This window comes from Oncorhynchus nerka, linkage group LG4, assembly GCF_034236695.1.
Source record: "Oncorhynchus nerka isolate Pitt River linkage group LG4, Oner_Uvic_2.0, whole genome shotgun sequence".
In the NCBI taxonomy this organism is placed as follows: Eukaryota; Metazoa; Chordata; class Actinopteri; order Salmoniformes; family Salmonidae; genus Oncorhynchus; species Oncorhynchus nerka.
In genome coordinates, this window is record NC_088399.1 from 20,659,638 (window position 1) to 20,684,582 (window position 24,945).

General features: G+C 41.7%; 1 protein-coding gene across 9 annotated transcripts in view; it reads left to right on the top strand.

Moving 5' to 3' along the window:
* Positions 1 to 10,658: 10,658 nt before the first annotated feature.
* LOC115120378 (F-BAR domain only protein 2-like) overlaps positions 10,659 to 24,945 on the top strand; it is an 84,614-nt gene continuing 70,327 nt past the window's right edge. For 5 of the 9 annotated variants that reach the window (XR_010463755.1, XM_065017341.1, XM_029649307.2 and 2 more), the window contains exon 1: positions 10,663 to 10,826. Coding sequence is in view for 8 of the 9 variants with exons in the window: in XM_065017341.1 (XP_064873413.1) it covers positions 10,794 to 10,826 (33 nt within the window). In the remaining variant the exon portion in view is untranslated. Of the gene's footprint in view, positions 10,827 to 24,945 lie in introns of all 9 variants that reach the window. The other 4 variants (XM_029649321.2, XM_029649328.2, XM_029649336.2 and 1 more) reach the window with 2 other exon arrangements.

The window sequence follows — 24,945 nt, forward strand, 5'->3', positions numbered from 1 at the left end:
TGTCAAGCAAAGAGGCACTGAGTTTGAAGGTAGGCCTTGAAATACATCCACAGGTACACCTTCAATTGAATCAAATGATGTCAATTAGCCTATCAGATGCTTCTGAAGCCATGACATTTTCTGGAATTTTCCAAGCTGTTTAAAGGCACAATCAACTTAGTGTATGTAAACTTCTGACCCACTGGAATTGTGATACAATGAATTATAATTTAAATAATCTGTCTGTAAACAATTGTTGGAAAAATTACTTGTCATGCACAAAGTAGGTGTCCTAACCGACTTGCCAAAACTATAGTTTGTGAACAAGAAATTTGTGGAGTGGTTGAAAAACAAGTTTTAATGACTCCAACCTAAGTGTATGGAAACTTCCATGTGTGTGTTTGACCTGTTTTTAAAGATAAGATTCCCAATATCTTAAATTCTCTAAAAGATAATTGGTGTGAACTATGCCTGGAGATGAAATACTGCAGACGCTCATGTATTGCCACAAAACCTTTCCAAAGGCAACAATCTTTAACTTAGATGAATAGGTAATTAAAATAAAATATATTTAAGCCTCCTTAAATCTTTATTATATAGTGTATTTTTATTTTTTATTAATTGGATGGTTGTTTTGAACATATTTAGACATTTTAACACTTGTAACAACAAAAACATGGGGTATTTCAAGTTAGCCTGGATCCAAACTGAATTGCTCTTCTTTTTTTTCACCAGGCTAATATCAAGTAGCACAAAAAGACGGAATGGGATATATGGAGGCGCTTGTTTCTGTAGTTCTTGTTTTTGTGCCACACCTTTGTCCTGGAGTGGACATTACTTTGTCTTTGTCACATTCCAGCTGTTTGGCATGTCAAAAATTGGAGGACGCATGGCTTGATTGGTTCTGTCCTACTGCGATTTATCACACTGAATTAAAAACAACAAAAACATATAGGGCCTGTTTCCCAGACACATTTTAAACCTAGTGCTAAGCTTCATTTGTGTCCAGGAAACCGTCCCAAGAGAATATGAAAAGAAAAATACATAGAACAATCACTGTTTGTGTGCCGCCTAAATGACATAGCCGCTGCTATAATGTGTAGCTTCTGTACTTGAATATTTGTTTGTAGTAAAATCAGGTCTGTGTTTACCGTTATTGTTTCCAAATGTATGCCTTTTTCCATCTCCCTTTACCGGTAAGAGCTTATTAAGCCTGCGCTAACCCTAAACTACAGAGGATGTTCCTGTCTATGGGAGTTCAGTTCACTAATCTTTGATATGTGTGCTAACTCACAATAAGGCACTGAGATGTACACACACCCAGGGTCAGTGTGAAATAATAATTGTAACTAGGTAAGCTCATGCATTCAAATTTAGCTAGAATTTGGAGGAATAAGAATATACAATTGGGAAAAGTTAACTTGCACATAATGAATGCAACTGTGGCAAAGTGATTGTAAGACATGTCTAGATAGTTAATGTAATATGTACATGATGCCTTAATGATAACTGAATGATTTAGCTGGGGATTCGTAATGGCTGGTAATTTTCAATAATTAAAAAAGACCTTGTACTTTAGGCCAAACGCAAATATGCTCATGGAATCTTACAGCTATGTTTGTGTTTTTGAAGTCTTTAATTTTGAAGAACAGGGGGGGAAATCTTTTAAAAATCATAGTCTATTAGAATGTCTCTAAAGAGCGACTGCCCCTAAAAGCAACTTCTCGTTTTGAAAACAGCTATTTTGGCATCTATGAGTCAAACATTTATTCTAATCAAAATTGACTAATTTTGGTCATAAGGTCAGTCTCATCCATAACAGATTTGCAAGATGATGGTGAAAAAAGTGTCAAGGATTGAAAGGTCCCATAAATTCATTAGGTTTGGGTTTTTTCAATCCTGCAGCAGACAGCACCCAAGTAATCATCATTTCGCAGCACAGCTGCACTGACCCTATCGTAATGCCCATGGTCCATTTGGTTTGACATTCGATATCCCTATGAGGCTAGTTAGGGTACATCAGTAAATTACACAATGTAAATCAGAAAATATGTTCAAAGGTCAATAGCTTCACATCTCAATTACTTAACCTCAAATGACTATAAATGGTAGAAATTCATATACAAATATAAAAAACATTTAATGAGACAACTAAAAATGTGGAACAATAAAATATTTTACATTGTAATTTATTGGTGGTCACTAAATAGCCCCAGAGATGGGCTATCCATTGTCAAACCAACTTTGCCATGGTCACACACTAGCCTGCTGAAGCTAATTGGAGAAAGAAGTTGGCTAGTGCTAGCTAGCCTAGGTGACTTCAAGACACACGACCTGGTTAGGCTGTTTCAAGTTATCTAACAGAGTGAATGTACAAACGCTTGCCACATGCGAACACCCACGAGACATCCACATTAACCCCCCAAGACCACTCTTTTGGCTTCAGTCATGGCCGCTGCATTTCTTAATGACCAAAACACAAAATTAGGCCAAATCAGGAATTTCAGCCCCCCTTTAAAGAACACCTGTAACAATAGCCTGTGACTTTCATTTAGCCATAAGAAAAAAACTTTACAAGGATTTCTCCAAGTCTGCCTTCACCTGTTTTTGCTGAATAATGTGAGAGAAACTTCTTCTTTTTGAAATAGTGAATATGGTTTAAATTGTTTTTATAAACTGCTGAATTTTAAGGTTAAATAATAAGAATAATTTAGGGGGCCACCAAATATTTTGGATCATGTGAAGAATCTTTATTGTACTGTAGTGATTTTGTAATGATATTTGTATAAAGATGTGAATGGTAATCACTGCTTGGATCTGTACATTGTTGAGAATAAATTGTTCACAAAAATCTGGGACTGCTGTTTTCTGTTACTGTGTGTTACATTTTTAAATGCACTTTAAATAAAGTTTGATGTGATCTAATGGTTTTTAGCCTGATAATATCAGGTCGGATAGACCAGAGTTAATGACCCCCATTGGCCCCATACTTTCATCCACCACTCACAACATATTTAGTAGTGACAAAGATGGCCAAGGTGGCTGTGTAGATGACTGAGTCATGATTTTAGTGTAATGCCCCTGTGGAAGATCATTTTGCAACCTTGAAGTGTTTATGAGATCAACATTGTCAGGGAAATATCTCGGCCTCATACTGTTATCAAAGTTTATTGGACGCATACATAGATTTGCAGATATCACAGGTCTCAGTGAAATTCTTGTTTCAACAGTGCAGTAATACCTAGCAGAACAAGACAATACACACATAAAACAAAAAAAATGTATTAAATATCTTGATCATAAGGAAGTGGCAGCCAGGATGGATGCCCTCTGTTATCAAATTTGATCTGGCACATGTTTTGTGAGCAACCTGAATTGGGGTGGCAGGGTAGCCAAGTGGTTAGACCGAAAGGTTGCAAGTTCAAATCCCCGAGCTGACAAGGTACAAATCTGTCGTTCTACCCCTGGCAGTTAACCCACTGTTCCTAGGCCGTCATTGAAAATCAGAATTTGTTCTTAACTTACTTGCCTAGTTAAATAAAGGTACAATTTAAAAAATTAACAGTGAAATGCTTACTTACAGGCTGTTCAGAACAATACAGAAAAAGAAAATGGTGAAATCATACAAAAGTAAAACCTGTAATAGATACACAATGAGTTCCGATAACTTGGCTATATACAAGGGTCACCAAGCGCAACATAGCTTCAGCGTGTAAATCAGCTAGAAAGATGTGTCGGCATCGAGTAATTGTCTTTGGCCCCCTCCCAGTTAGGGGGAGTGATGAGCTTGACAGCAGAGTCTCACAACTCAATCGCTGGTTGAAAACTATTTTTCTGCCCCTCCCAAAATATAGAATTTGTAGATAATTGGCCTTCTTTCTGGGACTCACCCACAAACAGGACCAAGCCTGGCCTGCTGAGGAGTGACGGACTCCATCCTAGCTGGAGGGATGCTCTCTCCTCTAGCTCCACAATGAAATAGGGTGCAGGCCAGGCAGCAGGCTGTTAGCAAGCCTGACAGCTTAGTGGGATCTGCCACTAGCAACATCAGTGTAGTCAGCTCAGCTATCCCCATTGAGACCGTGTCTGTGCCTCAACCTAGGTTGGGCAAAACTAAACATGGCGGTGTTCGCCTTAGCAATCTCCCTAGGATAAAGACCTCCATTCCTGCCATTATTGAAAGAGATCGTGATACCTCTCATCTCAAAATAGGGCTACTTAATGTTACATCCCTCACTTCAAAGGCAGTTATAGTCAATGAACAATCTTGATGTGATTGGCCTGACTGAAACATGGCTTAAGCCTGATGAATTTACTGTGTTAAATGAGGCCTCACTTCCTGGTTACACTAGTGACCATATCCCCCGTGCATTCCGCAAAGGCGGAGGTGTTGCTAACATTTACGATAGCAAATTTCAATTTACAAAAAAAATAATGGCGTTTTCGTCTTTTGAGCTTCTAGTCATGAAATCTATGCAGCCTACTCACTTTTTATAGCTACTGTTTACAGGCCTCCTGGGCCATATACAGCGTTCCTCACTGAGTTCCCTGAATTCCTATCGGACCTTGTAGTCATGGCAGATAATATTATAATTTTTGGTGATTTTAATATTCACATGGAAAAGTCCACAGACCCACTCCAAAAGGCTTTCGGAGCCATCATCGACTCCAACATCTCTGGACCAACTCACTGTCACAGTTATACTCTGGATCTAGTTTTCCCTCATAATCCTGGACTATCGGACCACCATTTTATTACGATTTCAATCGCAACAAATAATCTGCTCAGACCCCAACCAAGGAGCATCAAAAGTCGTTCTATAAATTCTCAGACAACACAAAGATTCCTTGATGCCCTTCCAGACTCCCTCTGCCTACCCAAGGACGGGTAGGCAGACCATTCCATAAAAATGGAGCTCTATAGGAGAAAGCCCTGCCTCCAGCTGTTTGATTAGAAATTCTAGGGACAATTAGGAGGCCTGCGTCTTGTGACCGTAGCGTACGTGTAGGTATGTACGGCAGGACCAAATCAGAGAGATAGGTAGGAACAAGCCCATGTAATGCTTTGTAGGTTAGCAGTAAAACCTTGAAATCAGCCCTTGCCTTGACAGGAAGCCAGTGTAGGGAGGCTAGCACTGGAGTAATATGATCAATTTTTTTGGTTCTAGTCAGGATTCTAGCAGCCGTATTTAGCACTAACTAAAGTTTATTTTGTGCTTTATCCGGGTAGCCGGAAAGTAGAGCATTGCAGTAGTCTAACCTAGAAGTGACAAAAGCATGGATTAATTTTTCTGCGTTATTTTTGGACAGAAAGTTTCTGATTTTTGCAGTGTTACGTAGATGGAAAAAAGCTGTCCTTGAAACGGTCTTGATATGTTCTTCAAAAGAGAGATCAGCGTCCAGAGTAACGCCGAGGTCCTTCACAGTTTTATTTGAGATGACTGTACAACCATTAAGATTAATTGTCAGATTCAACAGAAAATCTCTTTGTTTCTTGGGACCTAGAACAAGCATCTCTGTTTTGTCCGAGTTTAAAAGTAGAAAGTTTGCAGCCATCCACTTCCTTATGTCTGAAACACATGCTTTTAGCGAGGGCAATTTTGGGGCTTCACCATGTTTCATTGAAATGTACAGCTGTGTGTCATCCGCATAGCAGTGAAAGTTATGTTTTCGAATGACATCCCCAAGAGGTAAAATATATAGTGAAAACAATAGTGGTCCTAAAACGGAACCTTGAGGAACACCGAAATTTACAGTTGATTGTCAGAGGACAAACCATTCACAGAGACAAACTGATATCTTTCCGACAGATAAGATCTAAACCAGGCCAGAACTTGTCCGTGTAGACCAATTTGGGTTTCCAATTTCTCCAAAAGAATGTGGTGATCGATGGTATCAAAAGCAGCACTAAGGTCTAGGAGCACGAGGACAGGTGCAGAGCCTCGGTCTGATGCCATTAAAAGGTAATTTACCACTTTCACAAGTGCAGTCTCAGTGCTATGATGGGGTCTAAAACCAGACTGAAGCATTTCGTATACATTGTTTGTCTTCAGACTCAGGCGCAGACTCTGTCTCAACCTTTAAGTCTTTACTGAAGACTCATCTCTTCAGTGGGTCATATGATTGAGTGTAGTCTGGCCCAGGAGTCTGAAGGTGAACGGAAAGGCTCTGGAGCAACGCACCACCTTTGCTGTCTCTGCCTGGTCGGTTTCCCTCTCTCCACTGGGATTCTATGCCTCTAACCTTATTACAGGGGCTGAGTCACTGGCTTACTGGTGCTCTTTCATGCCGTCCCTAGGAGGGGTGCGTCACTTGAGTGGGTTGAGTCACTGACGTGATCTTCCTGTCTGGGTTGGCGCCCGCCCTCGGGTTGTGACGTGGCGGAGATCTTTGTGGGTTATAGTCGGCCTTGTCTCAGGATGTTAAGTTGGTGGTTGAAGATATCCCTCTAGTGGTGTGAGGGCTGTGCTTTGGCAAAGTGGGTGGGGTTATATTCTTCCTGTTTGGCCCTGTCCGGGGGTATCATCGGATGGGGCCACAGTGTCTCCTGACCCCTCCTGTCTCAGCCTCCAGTATTTATGCTGCAGTAGTTTATGTGTCGGGGGGCTAGAGTTAGTTTGTTATATCTGGTGTACTTCTACTGTCTTATCTGGTGTCCTGTGTGAATTTAAGTATGCTCTCTCTAATTCTCTCTTTCTCTCTTTCTTTCTCTCTCTCGGAGGATCTGAGCCATAGGACCATGCCTCAGGACTACCTGGCATGATGACTCCTTGCTGTCCCCAGTCCACCTGGCTGTGCTACTGCTCCAGTTTCAACTGTTCTGCCTGCAGCTATGGAACCCTGACCTGTTCACCGGACGTGCTACCTGTCCCAGACCTGCTGTTTTCAACTCCCTAGAGACAGCAGGAGCGGTAGAGATACTATTAATGATCGGCTATGAAAAGCCAACTGACATTTACTCCTGAGGTGCTGACTTGCTGCACCCTTGACAACTACTGAGATTATTATTATTTGACAATGCTGGTCATTTATGAACATTTGAACATATTGGCCATGTTCTGTTATAATCTCCACCCGGCACAGCCAGAAGAGGACTGGCCACCCCTCATAGCCTGGTTCCTCTCTAGGTTTCTTCCTAGGTTTTGGCCTTTCTAGGGAGTTTTTCCTAGCCACCGTGCTTCTACACCTGCATTGCTTGCTGTTTGGGGTTTTAGGCTGGGTTTCTGTACAGCACTTTGAGATATCAGCTGATGTAAGAAGGGCTATATAAATACATTTGATTTGATTTACCCATACCGAGTCAATGTGCAGGGGTTCGAGGTAATTGAGGTAGATACAGAAAATAAAAAATGTATTAGCCCCATGTGCCGAATAGAACAGTGAAATGCTTACTTACAGTGCCTTGCGAAAGTATTCGGCCCCCTTGAACTTTGCGACCTTTTGCCACATTTCAGGCTTCAAACATAAAGATATAAAACTGTATTTGTTTGTGAAGAATCAACAACAAGTGGGACACAATCATGAAGTGGAACGACATTTATTGGATATTTCAAACTTTTTTAACAATATCAAAAACTGAAAAATTGGGCGTGCAAAATTATTCAGCCCCTTTACTTTCAGTGCAGCAAACTCTCTCCAGAAGTTCAGTGAGGATCTCTGAATGATCCAATGTTGACCTAAATGACTAATGATGATAAATACAATCCACCTGTGTGTAATCAAGTCTCCGTAAAAATGCACCTGCACTGTGATAGTCTCAGAGGTCCGTTAAAAACGCAGAGAGCATCATGAAGAACAAGGAACACACTAGGCAGGTCCGAGATACTGTTGTGAAGAAGTTTAAAGCCGTATTTGGATACAAAAAGATTTCCCAAGCTTTAAACATCCCAAGGAGCACTGTGCAAGCGATAATATTGAAATGGAAGGAGTATCAGACCACTGCAAATCTACCAAGACCTGGCCGTCCCTCTAAACTTTCAGCTCATACAAGGAGAAGACTGATCAGAGATGCAGCCAAGAGGCCCATGATCACTCTGGATGAACTGCAGAGATCTACAGCTGAGGTGGGAGACTCTGTCCATAGGACAACAATCAGTCGTATATTGCACAAATCTGGCCTTTATGGAAGAGTGGCAAGAAGAAAGCCATTTCTTAAAGATATCCATAAAAAGTGTCGTTTAATGTTTGCCACAAGCCACCTGGGAGACACACCAAACATGTGGAAGAAGGTGCTCTGGTCAGATGAAACCAAAATGGAACTTTTTGGCAACAATGCAAAACGTTATGTTTGGCGTAAAAGCAACACAGCCCATCACCCTGAAGACATCATCCCCACTGTCAAACATGGTGGTGGCAACATCATGGTTTGGGCCTGCTTTTCTTCAGCAGGGACAGGGAAGATGGTTCAAATTGATGGGAAGATGGATGGAGCCAAATACAGGACCATTCTGGAAGAAAACCTGATGGAGTCTGCAAAAGACCTGAGACTGGGACGGAGATTTGTCTTCCAACAAGACAATGATCCAAAACATAAAGCAAAATCTACAATGGAATGGTTCAAAAATAAACATATCCAGGTGTTAGAATGGCCAAGTCAAAGTCCAGACCTGAATCCAATCGAGAATCTGTGGAAAGAACTGAAAACTGCTGTTCACAAATGCTCTCCATCCAACCTCACTGTCACTGAGCTCGAGCTGTTTTGCAAGGAGGAATGGGAAAGAATTTCAGTCTCTCGATGTGCAAAACTGATAGAGACATACCCCAAGCGACTTACAGCTGTAATCGCAGCAAAAGGTGGCGCTACAAAGTATTAACTTAAGGGGGCTGAATAATTTTGCACGCCCAATTTTTCAGTTTTTGATTTGTTAAAAAAGTTTGAAATATCCAATAAATGTTGTTCCACTTCATGGCCTCGGTCGGAGGCAGAGCAGTTGCCATACCAGGCAGTGATGGAACCAGTCAGGAGGCTCTCGATGGTGCAGCTGTAGAACCTTTTGAGCATCTGAGGACCCATACCAAATCTTTTCAGTCTCCTGAGGGGGAATAGGTTTTGTCGTACCCTCTTCAAGACTGTCTTGGTGTGCTTGGACCATGTTAGTTTGTTGGTGATGTGGACACCAAGGATCTTGAAGCTCTCAACCTGCTCCACTACAGCCCCATCGATGAGAATGGGGGCGTGCTCGGTCCTCTTTTTCCTGTAGTCCACAATCATCTCAGTATGTACATATAACTATGAATAAAGTGACAGATGGTAAATTGTAGCAGCAGCGTATGGGATGAGTCAAAGTTTGTGCAAAAAGGGTCATGAAATGCTTACTTACAACCCCTTAACCAACAATGCAGTTCAAGAAAGAGTTTACATTTTTTTTTAACTAAATAAACTAAAGTTAAAATAGTAAAATACAAATAAAAAGTAACACAAAAATAACGAGGCTATATACAGGGGGACAACAAATTTTATTTGTCACATGCTAAAACAACAGGTCCAGACCTTAGTCAATGTGCAACCCCTTAACCAACAATGGGGTACAGGTTAGTTGAGTTATTTTGTACATGTACTGTAGGTAGGGGAAAGACATAACTGTAGCAGCAACATTATGTACAAAATAAGTTACAAACAATGTGAAAAAACATACAAAATAGCACAGTTGGTTAGGAATCCATAAAACGGCAGCCATCACCTCCAGCACCATTATACAAAGGAGCTGATCATGGAGAAAGAAACAGAGGGTCGAGCCTGCCTCTTCCATCTCTGGAGGTTGAAAAGATTTGGCATGGGCCCTCAGATCCTCAAACAGTTCTACTGCTATAGGCTGTCTCATTGTTGTTGGTGATCAGGCCTACCATTGTCTTGTCGTCAGCAAACTTAATGATGGTGCTGGAGTCGTGCCTGGCCACGCAGTCGTGGGTGAACAGGGAGTACAGACGGGGACTAAGCATACACCCCTGAGGGGCCACCGTGTTGCAGGTCAGTGTGGCAGACGTGTTGTTGCCTGCCCTCACCAGCTGGGGGAGTCCCGTCAGGAAGTACAGGAACCAGTTGCATTGGGAGGTGTCCAGTCCCAGGGTCCTTACCTTAGTGATGAACTTGGAGGGCACTATAGTGTTGAACGCTGAGCTGTAGTCAATGAACAGCATTCTCACGTAGGTGTTCCTTTTGTCCAAGTGGGTAAGTGAGATTATAGAGATTGCGTCATCTGTGGATCTGTTGGGGCGGTGTGCGAATTTGAGTAGGTCCAGGGATATCTGTGATGATGATGTTTATATGAGCCATGACTAGCCTTTCAAAGCATTTCATGGCTACAGATGTGAGTGCTACGGAGTGATAGTCATTTAGACGTGGCTATTTTGCGCACAGGGACTATGGTGGTCTGCTTGAAACGTAGGTATTACAGAGAGAGGTTGAAAATGTAAGCGAAGACACTTATAATAAAAATATTTTTATTTTATATGTTAGCCAGGAAACCTTTCCTACCTTGGCTGACATTAATCACAGTGATTTAGAACGTTTAAATAATTATAGAACCAGTCTAGAATATCACTGCAGACCAGTAATTTGCCCAGTTCCTTTTTTGTTCCCGCTATGGGTGGCGCTGTTTCCTTGTCTCTGGATTTTGGAGAAGACGAAAGGCAACTGAATTGAATCTATCTGAAGGAGGTGGAGTCTGAGGTGGGGAGGGAGAAGAAAGAGTGAGGGAAAAGGAGAAAAAAAGGAGAAAAAGCACACAACAGAAAAGGGGAGGACATCGGTGCAATTGCGTGAAAATTGGTTGAATTACATTGAAGAAAATAGTTGCAGAGAGGAAGAAACCAAGATGATAACGCCCTACTTCCTACAGAATTTCTGGGTAGGTTCTGCTTTTGTTTATTTTCTTTAGCCGGGTTAGTAGGCTAAATTGGTTAGCTCAAATCCCCTATCAGTCCCGCAAGTGGATGTGACAACCGGACATTGAGACCTATTCCACAATTCGCTTAAACCCGATTCATGCGGGATCTTGCTGGTGAAATAGAAGTATCTGGGTCAACACAACGTGTTAACCCATTGCCCAGCTACTTTTCTCGGCGAATATTATTTTGCCCCCCTGGATTGGGCCTCTGTGAATGCCATTTTACACGAGTGCTGAATTGAATCCACCCTCGTCCGGTCAATTGGTTGAATGGCTGTCACGGAGTGTCTTGAAATGTTTATGTATTTTTTTCCGTGGAACCCAGTGGGGGTTTGTAGTTGTCATTCATAATCTCTACGTGTCAGTTTCTTCCGTAATGAAGTTTTAGTGAGAGTCCAGACGTTTTAACAAGTGTGTGAGGGGGGTTATGCTAGTTGATTGTAACAGTGTTGCAACATTTGCCAGAATAAGAATGTCTACTTGTATTCAGCAACCCAACAGCAGACTAAAAACTATGGGTGACAGGGTTTTCAGTTGTGTGGCTCCTCCGCTAAGGAACGCACTTCCAGTTACTGTCGGGGCTGCTGTCTCTGGCCTCGTTGAAAGCACAGCCTGTAGCACAGCTAAAGACTGAGCTGTTCAGAAAACTTAAGGCCATAATGCTAATTATGTTCTCTGTCCACCAAATCTTGTTGTGTGCTCTTGTTTTTTGGGGGATTATTTTTAGTATTATTATAATATTTGTTTTTTTCTTCAGTACTTTGGGTCTGAGAAGCGCTTTTCAAATTAAATGTAGTATTGTTATTATGTAGACATTTTACTGTAACAATGTTGCAGTTTGCGTTAATGTGGAATGTCAGAACAATCAGAATGCATTCTCTCTTAGTGATCAGTTCTTTGTGGCTAAATTGTGAATGAACCTAGTTCCACTTAATTGATTGTCATATGAAGGCCTTTCCCATAATGTTATTTTGCATGTCAAGTGACATGGTTTAATTAGTCACTTGTTAAAATGTAACTGCATTCTAAATGTTACTGAATTACTCATTTACTCCCACCTTCGAGGCTTACTAGATAAGTAGTTGAAAGGATAGGCCTACTTTCCTTTACTACAAAGCTATCTGTGTTCAAGATATTATGATATACAAGTGTGTAAATTCAGTCTCTGGGTATTCTATTTTACACCATGGGTCAACCATTTGCCAGATAGCATATGGATTCAAGATTTTAAGTTAACTACTATTTGGTATTATAATGACTGCTTAGGCCCTAGGTGTGCACTAGGTGTGCTGCAGCCACCTGCTGCTTTATTGACAGCCTAGTCTTTTTTACAATGGACTTCTGACAGGTTTTGTTTCATGCCAAATTTACATCACATACATATACAGTAGGCCTACCATAACATGACATCTCCCTGACTGAAGGACACAGACAGAAAAGCAGACGGATGGATGGACGGACAGACAGTGCATGTCGGCAGGTAGCCTAGTGGTTGAGTGTTAGACTAGTAACCGAAAGGTTGCAAGATCAAATCCCTGAGCTGACAAGATAAAAATCTGTCGTTCTGCCCCTGAACAAAGCAGTTAACCTACTGTTCCTAGACCGTCATTGAAAATAAGAATTTGTTCTTAACTGACTTGCCTAGTTAAATCAAGGTAAAATGGAAAGAAATGTCATGGTGTGTAATCACAGGTGGTTGTTCTTGCATTCCACAGATGTTATCTTGAGATCATACGGAAGTGGCAGCCATGTCAGGCCAGTTTTGATGCCCTCTGTTCTGTTTCATAACAATCATAACAGTCAGTCAGCTGGACTAACCAGACCCACAAATGAGGTCCAGCTGAGGTGGAACTGTACAGTGGAGAGCAAGGAGGCCCAAAGTATGGGATACAGCACTGTGATTAGTCTGTGGTACAGTAAGCTATGACTGTAGTTGATCACTGTCAATAAGGCTTAATTCATGACAACAGAACTAGGCCTAATCTTGATGAAGATAATGTAGACACAAACCACTGACTTCATGAAGACCTTTTTAAATATATTTATTTATGTATTAGAGGAACCGGTATATGATACAAGGAAATTATTTTCAGAGAGAAGAGAAGAGCACAAGGTGTATTTTTATTCCTTACCAAGTTACAGTACATGGAAAGGAAGGAGGAAGGTTTCTAACTGTTATTAGCCTAATGTGTATTAGCCTACTACACTGACTGTAGGCTACACAACTGATTGATCACTATCAAGTTTCTTAAGACAGTTGCCCTTATCTTGATGTAGATTAAAAAAATATATATGTGTATTTAGGCTAAATAAATGCCACTGACTTGTTGAAGACCTTTTTTGAAATCTATTTGTACTGGACTAGGGAAACCGGTATATGATAGGAGGAAATGAAGTGAAGACAGAAAGTCACAAGGTGTGTTTTTACTCTGACACATCAAGCACTCTGATGTTCTCAAGTTTATGTTCTCAGGGAGAAAGGATTTGATCATGTCTGGTCACACAATCAAAATAAAAGTCCAGCCTTGATCTCTTCAGAAAACATTATGCCTAAGCTTGAATGTCTGTGTGTTCTGGTTAGTTTTATTTGTTTACTCTTGAAAGGCTAAAGGTCACAGATGTCTACTATATAATTTAGCCACAGCTAGCCAGTAAAATATAGGGCCTTTTTACCTAGTTTACTGAAATAAGCTCTGTGTCCAGAGAAACACCTCTGTTAGATAGTTTTTTTTAATGACTGACTATGCACATTAATAACTAGGCTATAGTGCCTACCTCTTGTATAGTTCATCTAATTTAATTGGGTAAGAGTGGTATCGTTGCAAAGCTTAAGCCATCTAAGGAAATGGGGAGAGGAGAGGTGATGTGGTGCATGTACTGTATCTTGAAGGCTGAGAGAGACTAAGAGCCCTGCTATCCTCTCATCTCTCAACCTACCCTCTGTGCTTAGATACAAGCCCCAAGATCACAGTGGAAGCAGAGATCAGCTGTGTGGTTAAGATGCAGGACACACACATCCTCTCATATACACATTTGACTGAATTTCAAATGTGGACACGGCAGCATCTCTTTCCTCAGCTAAATAGTAACGTAGAGCTGTCATGGTACAACAGGATGCGTGAGATAATTAGTTCTAGAATTTTGTGAAGCCCATATACTCTTCGTTCCAGTAACATGGATGGACCCAGAACTTAATTGAGCATCTGACCAATTACACAATACTTTAGTTTTGGGTTAACCTATATTACCCTCAGCTGAACAAACAAGTGTTTTAGGAATGAAGGAACACGGTCTCTGTGTGTTGCATCACTTGCTGTGTCACTGCTGTGCTTCCTCTTCAATGGATGTGTTACCCACACAGCAAGGACCTGTGTTTTAAATACATCTGTTACCTCTTTCTATTCTGATTTGTCATCTTTTCTCTATATTCCCAGAAGGTTGGGTTGAGAGAGCACTACAGTGTTGTGTGTAGGCAGGGGCTGTGTGTGTGGTGAATTGTCTGTCCCCCTCAGTGTTTCATGGGAAAATAAGATGGCAGTGTGATAAGCAAATAGAGCGAAGAAGTCCAGCATCCCGGAGTCGCCTCTTCACTGTTGGCATTGAGACTGGTGTTTTGCAGGTATTATTTAATGAAGCTAGCTGCCAGTTGATGACTTGTGAGGTGTCTGTTTCTCAAACTAGACGCTCTAATGTACTTGTCCTCTTGCTCAGTTGTGCACCGGGGCCTCCCACTCCTCTTTCTATTCTGGTTAGAGCCAGTATTCACTGTTCTGTGAAGGGAGTAGTACACAGCTTTGAACGAGATCTTCAGTTTCTTGGCAATTTCTCACATGGAATAGCCTTAATTTCTCAGAACAAGTATAGACTGATGATTTTCAGAAGAAAGTTATTTGTTTCTTGCCATTTTGAGCCTGTAATTGAACCCACAAATGCTGATGCTCCAGATACTCAACTAGTCTAAAGAAGGCAATTTTTATTGCTTCTTTAATCAAATAAGAAAAACCTCCACTCATGCTGCCAAACACCCTCGTAAAACTGACTATTCTACTGATCCTTGACTTCGGCGATGTCATTTACAACATCCTCCAACACTCTACTCAGAAAATTGGATGCAGTCTATCACAGTGCCATCCGTTTTGTCACCAAAGCCCCATATAATACCCACCACTGCGACCTATATGCTCTCGTTGGCTGGTCCTTGCTACGTATTCGTCGCCATACCAACTGGCTCCAGGTCATCCATAAGTCTTTGCTAGGTAAAGCGCCACCTTATCTCAGCTCACTGGTCACCATAGCAACACCCACCCGTAGCACGCGCTCCAGCAGGTATATTTCACTGGTCATCCCCAAAGCCAACAACTCCTTTCCTTCCAGTTCTCTGCTGCCAATGACTGGAACGAATCGCAAAATCACTGAAGTTGGAGATTTATGTCTCCCTCTCTAACTTTAAACAACAGCTGTCAGAGCAGCTTACCGATCGCCGCAGCTGTACACAGCCCATTTGTAAATAGCCCATCCAACCAACTACAGCCCTCATCCCCATGTTTTGTTTGTTTTTCTGCTCTTTTGCACACCAGTATTTCTACTTGCACATCCTCATCTGCACGTACAGTTGAAGTCGAGAGTTTACATACACTTAGGTTAGTCATTAAAACTTGTTTTTCAACCACTCCACAAATTTCTTGTTCACAATCTATAGTTTTGGCAATCGGTTAGGACATCTACTTTGTGCATGACACAAGTCATTTTTCCAACAATTGTTTACAGACACAATTCACTGGAAGTGACATAATCTATCACAATTCCAGTGGGTCAGAAGTTTATATACACTAAGTTGACTCTGCCTTTAAACAGCTTGGACAATTCCAGAAAATGATGTCATGGCTTTAGAAGCTTCTGATAGGCTAATTGACATAATTTGATTCAATTGGAGGTGTACCTGTGGATGTATTTCAAGGCCTACCTTCAAACTCAGTGCCTCTGCTTGATATCATGGGAAAATCAAAAGAAATCAGCCAAGACCTCAGAAAAAAAATTGTAGACCTCCACAAGTCTGATCATTTGGGGGCAATTTCCAAACGCCTGAAGGTACCATGTTCATCTGTACAAACAATGGTACGCAAGTATAAACACCATGGGACCATGCAGCCATCATACCATTCAGGAAGGAGACGCGTTCTGTCTCCTAGAGATGAACGTACTTTGGTGCGAAAAGTGCAAATCAATCCCAGAACAACAGCAAAGGACCTTGTGAAAATGCTGTAAGAAACAGGTACAAAGTATCCATATCCACAGTAAAACGAGTCCTATTTCTACATAACCTGAAAGGCCGCTCAGCAAGGAAGAGGTCACTGCTCCAAAACTGCCATTAAAAAGCCAGACTACGGTCTGAACTGCAAATGGGGACAAATATTGTACTTTTTGGAGAAATGTCCTCTGGTCTGATGAAACAAAAGTAGAACTGTTTGGCCACCATGGCCATCGTTATGTTTGGAGGAAAAAGGGGGAGGCTTGCAAGCTGGGGGGGGGGGGGGCAGCAGCGTCATGTTGTGGGGGTGCAATGCTGCAGGAGGGACTGGTGCACTTCACAAAATAGATGGCATCATGAGAAAAGAAAATGTTGTGGATATATTGAAGCAACATCTCAAGACATCAGTCAGAAAGTTAAAGCTTGGTCGCAAATGGGTCTTAACTTTGGCAAAATTGTCCATTTGTATGGCAAAATGTCTCAAGGACAACAAAATCAAGGTTTTGGAGTGGCCATCACAAAGCCCTGACCTCAATCCAAAAGAAAATTTGTGGGCAGAACTGAAAAAGAATGTGTGAGCAAGGAGGCCTACAAACCTGACTCAGTTACACCCGGTCTGTCAGGAGAATGGGCCAAAATTCACCCAACTTATTGTGGGAAGCTTGTGGAAGGATACCCTAGAAGTTTGAGCCAAGTTAAACAATGTAAAGGCAACGCTACCAAATAATAATTGAGTGTATGTAAACTTCTGACCCGCTGGGAAAGTGATGAAAGAAATAAAAGCTGAAATAAATCATTCTCTCTATTCTGACATTTCACATTTTTTAAATAAAGTGGTGATCCTAACTGACCTAAAACAGAGAAATTTTACTAGGATTAAATGTCAGGAAAGGCTGCGTTTAAATGTATTTGGCTAAGGTGTATGTACATTTCCTACATCAACTGTATATCACTCCAGTGTAAATTGCTAAATTGTAATGACTTCGCCACTATTGGCCTATTTATTTCCTTACCTCCTTCACTTGCACACACTGTATGTATATTGTTCTATTGTGTTATTGACTGTACGTTTGTTTATTCCATGTGTAACTCTGTTGTTTTTTTCCGTACTGGTTTGCTTTCTTGGCCAGGTCGCAGTTGTAAATAAGAACTTGTTCTCAACTGGCCTACCTGGTGAAATAAAAAAATAAACACAAATATTGGTCACATACACATGGTTAGCAGATGTTAATGCGCGTGTAGCGAAATGCTTGTGCTTCTAGTTCCGATAGATATTACTGCACTAACAAGTAATCTAACAATTTCACAACAACTACCTTACACACACAAATGTAAAGGGATGAATAAGAATATGTACATATAAATATATGGATGAGCAGCATAGGCAAGATGCAGTAGATGGTATAGAATACAGTATATACGTATGAGATGAGTAATGTAGGTTATGTAATCATTAAATAAAGTGGCATTGTTTAAAGTGACTGGTGATACATTTATTACATCCAATTATTAAACTGGCTTGAGATTTGAGTCAGTATGTTGGCAGCAGCCACTCAATGTTAGTGATGGCTGTTTAACAGTCCTGGAGGGCAGGTAGTTTGCCCCCGGTGATGCGTTGTGCAGACCTCACTACAAGAGGTCGACCGATTATGATTTTTCAACACCGATACTGATTTATTGGAGGACCAAAAAAAGCTGATACCGATTTTAATCGGACAATTATTATTATTATTATTATTATTTTTTAAATTATTTATCTGTAATGACAATTACGACAATACTGAATGAACACTTATTTTAACTTAATATAATACATAAATAAAATCAATTTGGCCTCAAATAAATAATGAAACCTGTTCAATTAGCTTTAAATAATGCAAAAACAAACTGTTGGAGAAGAAAGTAAGAATGCAATATGTGCCATGTAAAAAAGCTAACGTTTGAGTTCCTTGCTCAGAACATGAGAACATATGAAAGTTGGTGGTTCCTTTTAACATGAGACTTCAATATTCCAAGGTAAGAGGTTTTAGGTTGTAGTTAACTTAAGGTATAGAGGGCAGCATTTTCACTTGGATAAATAGCGTGCCCAATTTCAACTTCCTGCTACTCATGCCAAGAATATAAGATATGCATATTACTCAGATTTCGATAGAAAACACTGAAATTTCTAAAACGGTTTGAATCATGTCTGTGAGTATAACAGAACTCATGTAACAGGCAAAACCCAGAGGACTAACCGTTCAGAATTTTTGTTGTTGTTGAGGTCTCTGTCTGTTCAGTGAGTTCTCATTGGGAAACTTGTTTTCAGTTCCTACCGCTTCCACTGGTTGTCACCAGTCTTTGGAATTTGGTTGAGGTTATTCCTTTGTGCAGTGAAGAACTAGGGCCAACTAGGAACTGCGTAACACTGTTGAGAGTTGCACAAGACTTGAAAAGTAGCTTGGTTTCTTGTCTTCCTGTATTGAACACAGATAGACCAGTCTTCAATTTGATCGATTATTAACGTTTAAAAATACCTAAAGTAGTTTGAAATGTTTTGGCAATGTTTGGAATATTTTGTAGTGACGTTGCGCTGTTTTTTTCTGTATCAAACGCGCCAAATAAATGGAAATTTTGGATATATATGGATGGAATTAATCGAACAAAAGGACCATTGTGATGTTTATGGGACATATTGGAGTGCCAACAAAAGAAGCTCGTCAAAGGTAAGCCGTGTTTTATATTTTATTTCTGCGTTTTGTGTAGCGCCTGCAAGGTTGAAAAATGCTACCCTCTTTGTTTACTGTTGTGCTATCATCAGATAATAGCTTCTTATGCTTTCGCCAAAAGCCTTTTTAAAATCTGACAAGTTGGCTGGATTCACAACGAGTGTAGCTTTAATTTAGTGTCTTACATGTGTGATTTAATGAAAGCACTGCATTTTCCCTGGCTTTTTGGCCAAGTGGGACGCAAGCATCCCCTAGTATCCTAGCGCTGCATTTTCCCTGGCTTTTGGCCAAGTGGGACGCAAGCATCCCCTAACCTATAAACAACAGCCACACTTGAAGCAGCGTTACCCATCGCTCCACAAAAGCCGCGGCCCTTGCAGAGCAAGGGGAATAACTACTCCAAGTCTCAGAGCGAGTGACGTTTGAAACGCTATTAGCGCACACCCAGCTAACTAGCTAGCCATTTCACGTCGGTTACACCAGCCATTAGGCTGATAGGCTTGAAGTCATAAACAGCGCTGTGCTTGCGAAGAGCTGCTGGCAAAACGCACGAAAGTTCTGTTTGAATGAATGCTTACGAGCCTGCTGCTGCCTACCATCGCTCAGTCAGACTGCTCTATCAAATCAGACTTAATTATAACACCCAGAAATATGAGCCTTTGGTCATTAATATGGTCGAATCCGGAAACTATCATTTCGAAAAAAAAACATTTGATTATTTCAGTGAAATACGGAACCGTTCTGTATTTTATCTAACGGGTGGCATCCCTAAGTCTAAATATTCTTGTTACATTGCACAACATTCTTAACAACAACTTAACATATGTCATAATTATGCAAAATTCTGGCAAATTTAGTTCGCAATGAGCCAGGCAGCCCAAACTATTGCATATACCCTGACTCTGCGTGCAATGAACGCAAGAGAAATGACACAATTTCACCTGGTTAATATTTCCTGCTAACCTGGATTTCTTTTAGCTAAATATGCAGGTTTAAAAATATATACTTCTCTGTATTGATTTTAAGAAAGGCATTGGTGTTTATGGTTAGGTACAGTCGTCCAATGATTGTGATTTTTTCGCAAATGCAATTTTGTTAAATCATCCCCCAGCATTGCATTGATTTTATATGCAATGCAGGACATGCTAGATAAACTAGTAATATCATCAACCATGTGTAGTTATAACTAGTGATTTATGAATGCTAGATTTTTTTAATAAGAAGTTTAATGCTAGCTAGCAACTTACCTTGGCTTCTACTGCTTTCGCGTAACAGGCAGGCTCCTCGTGGAGTACAATGAGAGGCAGGTGGTTAGAGCGTTGGACTAGTTAACTGTAAGGTTGCAAGATTGTATCCCCCAAGCTGACAAGGTGAAAATCTGTCATTCTGCCTCTGATCAAGGCAGTTAACCCACCGTTCCTAGGCCGTCATTGAAATTAAGAATGTGCTCCAAACTGACACTAGTTAAATAAAGGTATACAATTGCTGCCCAAAAATACAGATTTCCGATTGTTATGAATAATTGGGGCCGATTTCAAGTTATCGGCCATTCCGATTAATTGGTCGACCTCTACTCGCTACCCTCTGGAGATTCCTGCGGTTGTGGGTGGAGCAGTTGCCGTACCAGGTGGTGATACAGCCTGACAGGATGCTCTCAATTGTGCATCTGTACAAGTTTGAGTGTTTTCTGTGACCAGCCAAATTTCTTCAGTATCTTGAGGTTCAAGAGGCGCTATTGCACCATCTTCACCACGCTGTCTGTGTGGGTGGACCATTTCAGTTTATCAGTGATGTGTATGCCGAGGAACTTTACACCGTCTCCACTACTGTCCCGTCGATGTGGATAGGGGGGTGCTCCCTCTGCTGTTTTCTGAAGTCCACGATGATCTCCTTTGTTTTGTTGACATTGAGTGTGAGGTTATTTTCCTGACACCACACTCCGAGGGCCCTCACCTCCTCCCTGTAGGCTGTCTTGTCGTTGTTGGTGATCAAGCCTACCACTGTAGTGTCGTCTGCAAACTTGATGATTGAGTTGGAGGCGTGCATGGCCACGCAGTCATGGGTGTTCAGGGAGTACAGGAGATGGCTGAGAACGCACCCTTGTGGGGCCCCAGAGCTGATGATCAGCGGGGTGGAGATGTTGTTTCCTACCCTCAACACCTGGGGGCGGCCTGTCGAAGTCCAGCACCCAGTTGCACAGGGCGGGGTCGAGACTCAGGGTCTCGAGCTTCATGACGAGTTTGGAGGGTACTATGGTGTTAAATGCTGAGCTGTAGTCAATGAACAGCATTCTTACATAGGTATTCCTCTTGTCCAGATGGGTTAGGGCAGTGTGATTGCATCGTCTGTGGACCTATTGGGGCAGTAAGCAAATTGGAGTGGGTCTAGGGTGTCAGGTAGGGTGGAGGTGATATGATTCCTGACTAGTCTCTCAAAGCACTTCATGATGACAGAAGTGAGTGCTACGGGGTGATAGTCGTTTAGCTCAGTTACCTTAGCTTTCTTGAGGACCGGAACAATGGTGGCCCTCTTGAAGCATGTGGGCACACCAGACTGGGACAGGGATTGATTGAATGTCTGTAAACACACCAGCCAGCTGGTCTGCGCATGCTCTGAGGACGCAGCTTGGGATGCCGCCTGGGCCAGCAGCCTTGCGAGGGTTAACACGTTTTAAATGTTTTACTCACATTGTCCACGGTGATGGAGAGCCCACCGGTTTTCGTAGTAGGCCGTGTCAGTGGCACTGTATTGTCCTGAAAGTGAGCAAAGAAGTTGTTTTAATTTGTCTGGGAGCAAGACGTCGGTGTCTGCGACGGGGCTGGTTTTCTTGTAATCCGTGATTGACTGTAGATTGACATGCTGCTATCACGGCTGTGATTATAAGCGAAGAGAATTCTCTCGGTAGATAATGCGGTCGGCATTTGATTGTAAGGAATTCTAGGTCAGGTGAACAAAAGGACTTGAGTTCCTGTATGTTGTTATGATTAACGACTCGTGGTGCAATAATAAGGCATACACCCCCGCCCTCCTTCTTACCAGAGAGATGTTTGTTTCTGGCAGCGCGATGCGGGATGAAACTGGGTGGCTTTACGGATTCTGATAACATATCCCGAGTGAGCCATGTTTCCGTGAAACAAAGAATGTAACAATCTCTCTGGAAGATAACCCTTGCTCGAATTTCGTCTACCTTGTTGTCAAGAGACTGGACATTGGCGAGTAGTATACTCGTGAGCGATGTGCCCATCTACGGAGCCTGACGAGAAGACCACTCCGTCTGCCTCTTCTGTGGCGCCGTTGTTTTGGGTTGCCTACTGGGATCAGATCTATTGTCCTGGGTGGTGGTCCGAACAGAGGATCCGCTTAGGGAAAGTCGAATTCCTGCTCGTAAATTTGGTAAGTTGACGTTGCTCTTATATCCAATAGTTCTTCCTGGCTGTATGTAATAATACTTCAGATTTCCTGGGGTAACAATGTAAGAAATAATACATTAAAAAACAACTAAATACTGCATAGATTCCTGAAGCGAGGCGACCATCTCTGTCGACGCCAACAGTTTTCAACATAATTGCAAAAGGGCTTTCTAATGATCAATTATCCTTTTAAAATGATAAAATTGGATTAGCTAACACGATGTGCCATTGGAACACCAGAGTGATGTTTGCTGATAATGGGCCTTTGTACGCCTATGTAGATATTCCATTTGAACAAATCAGCTGTTTCCAGCTAAAATAGTAATTTACAACATTAACAATGTCTACAATGTTCTTCTGATCAATGTAATGTTATTTTAATGGACAAAAAAATATGCTTTTCTTTCAAAAACAATGATATTTCTAAGTGACCCCAAAGTTTTGAATGGTAATGTAAATGCAACATGTGTTAACAGAGTTACAGTTCATATGAGGAAATCTGTCAATTGAAATGAATTCATTAGGCCTTAATCTATGGATTTCACGTGACTGGGAATACAGATATGCATCTGTTGGTCACAAATACCTTTAAAAAAAAAGTAGGAACGTGGCTCAGAACTATTCAGTATCTGGTGTGACCACCATTTTCCTCATGCAGCTCAACACATCCCCTTCGCATAGAGTTGATCAGACTGTTGATTGTGGCCTGTGGAATGTTGTCCCATTCCTTCAATGGCTGTGCGAAGTTGTTGGATATTGGTGTGAACTGGAACACATGTCGAACATGTCAACCCAGAGCATCCCAAACATGCTCAATGTGTGACATGTCTGGTAAGTATGTAGGCCATGGAAGAACTGGGACATTTTCAGCTTCCAGGAATTGTGTACAGATCCTTGCGACATGGGGCCGTCCATTATCATGCAGAAACATGAGGTGATGGCGGCGGATTAATGGGTCTCAGGACCTCTTCACGGTATGTCTGTGCATTCAAATTTCCATTGATAAAATGCAATTGTGTTCGTTGTCAGTAGCTTATGCCTGTGCATACCTAAACCCCACTACCACCATGGGGCACTCTGTTCACGACATTGAAGTTTCCTAAAATGATGCTGGAGGTGGCTTATGGTAGAGAAATTAACATTAAATTCTCTCGCAACCGGTGTACATTCCTGCAGTCAGCATGCCAATTGCATGCTCCCTCAACTTGAGACATCTGTGGCATTGTGTTGAGACAAAACTGCACATTTTAGAGTAGCCTTTTATAGTCCCAGCATAAGCTGCACCTGTGTAAGGATCATGCTGTTTAATCAGCTTTTTGATAATCCATCCACCTGACAGGTGTGGCATTTCTTGGCAAAGATGAAATGCTCACAAACAGGGATGTATACACATTTGTGGCTAAAACTTGAGAGAAATAAGCTCTTTGTGTGTTGGGGAAATTTCTGGGATCTTTTATTTCAGCTCATGAAACATGGGACAAATACTTTAAATGTTATGTTTTTATATTTTTGTTCAGTGTATTAGACCACACACACACACACACACACACAGGCCTAGCTACAGTACCATAGCCTCTGCCCTCTTCCTCCCTGTAAAGAGCCACTGTCCACATAATAAGGGCTGCCTTTGTTTGTCTTGCCTTTTATTTGTTCTCCTCCACTGCGCATGGACTATGTGGTCATCACAAAATATCATGGCAGACATCGGATAGGGTAGCTCCTCTCTCTCCATGCTACTGTATTCGACACATGACAAATAAAATGTGATTTAATCTCTAACTCTGTAGAAAGGAATAGCATGTTTTTGTTTTGGGTTGTAGCCATGAGGTTGAGTTGTGAGGTCAACCGACATGGGGCCTAGCCATGTGAGAGAAGAGCTGAAGGAGTCTCTTCACTCTCCCCTGGCATCTGTGGTTGGGAGGTTTAGGTCAACATTGAGTTGGGTAACTTGGGTTACATGGGAAAGGCTACTTTCGGAGTTGAGTCAATTGATATTTTACCTCATAAGGTCAATAACTAGCCAGAGTTTCTACTGGTCAGGTCACGTTGTTAGGGAAGCTCCTGGCCCAAGACAATTGTATCTGGGAGCACCTTGGAAAATCAGCTATTCCTCTGACAGAATGGTTGATTATGGGGGTGTTGTGGAGACTGTGGTAAAATATATAAGCCTAGAATGGAAGTAGCTACATGATCATGTTGTTGTGAATAGAGTACAACGAGGAGTAGACCTCGCCCATAGACCAGCCTTCTGTTTCAGACAGGGGGGTTAGCTCAGTTTGTTCACAATGCCTGGAGAAGGGGAGATGTCCTGTTTTTGTAGTGTGGCTAGATGGTAGTTGTACTTGCCATGATTATTGTATATGCGTAATAATGTTAATATGCCTCGCAGACATTCTGTAATCACAGGACCATCGGCAGGCAGACATTCTGTAATCACACGACCATCGGCAGGCAGACATTCTGTAATCACACGACCATCGGCAGGCAGACATTCTGTAATCACACGACCATCGGCAGGCAGACATTCTGTAATCACACGACCATCGGCAGGCAGACATTCTGTAATCACACGACCATCGGCAGGCAGACATTCTGTAATCACAGGACCATCGGCAGGCAGACATTCTGTAATCACAGGACCATCGGCAGGCAGACATTCTGTAATCACACGACCATCGGCAGGCAGACATTCTGTAATCACACGACCATCGGCA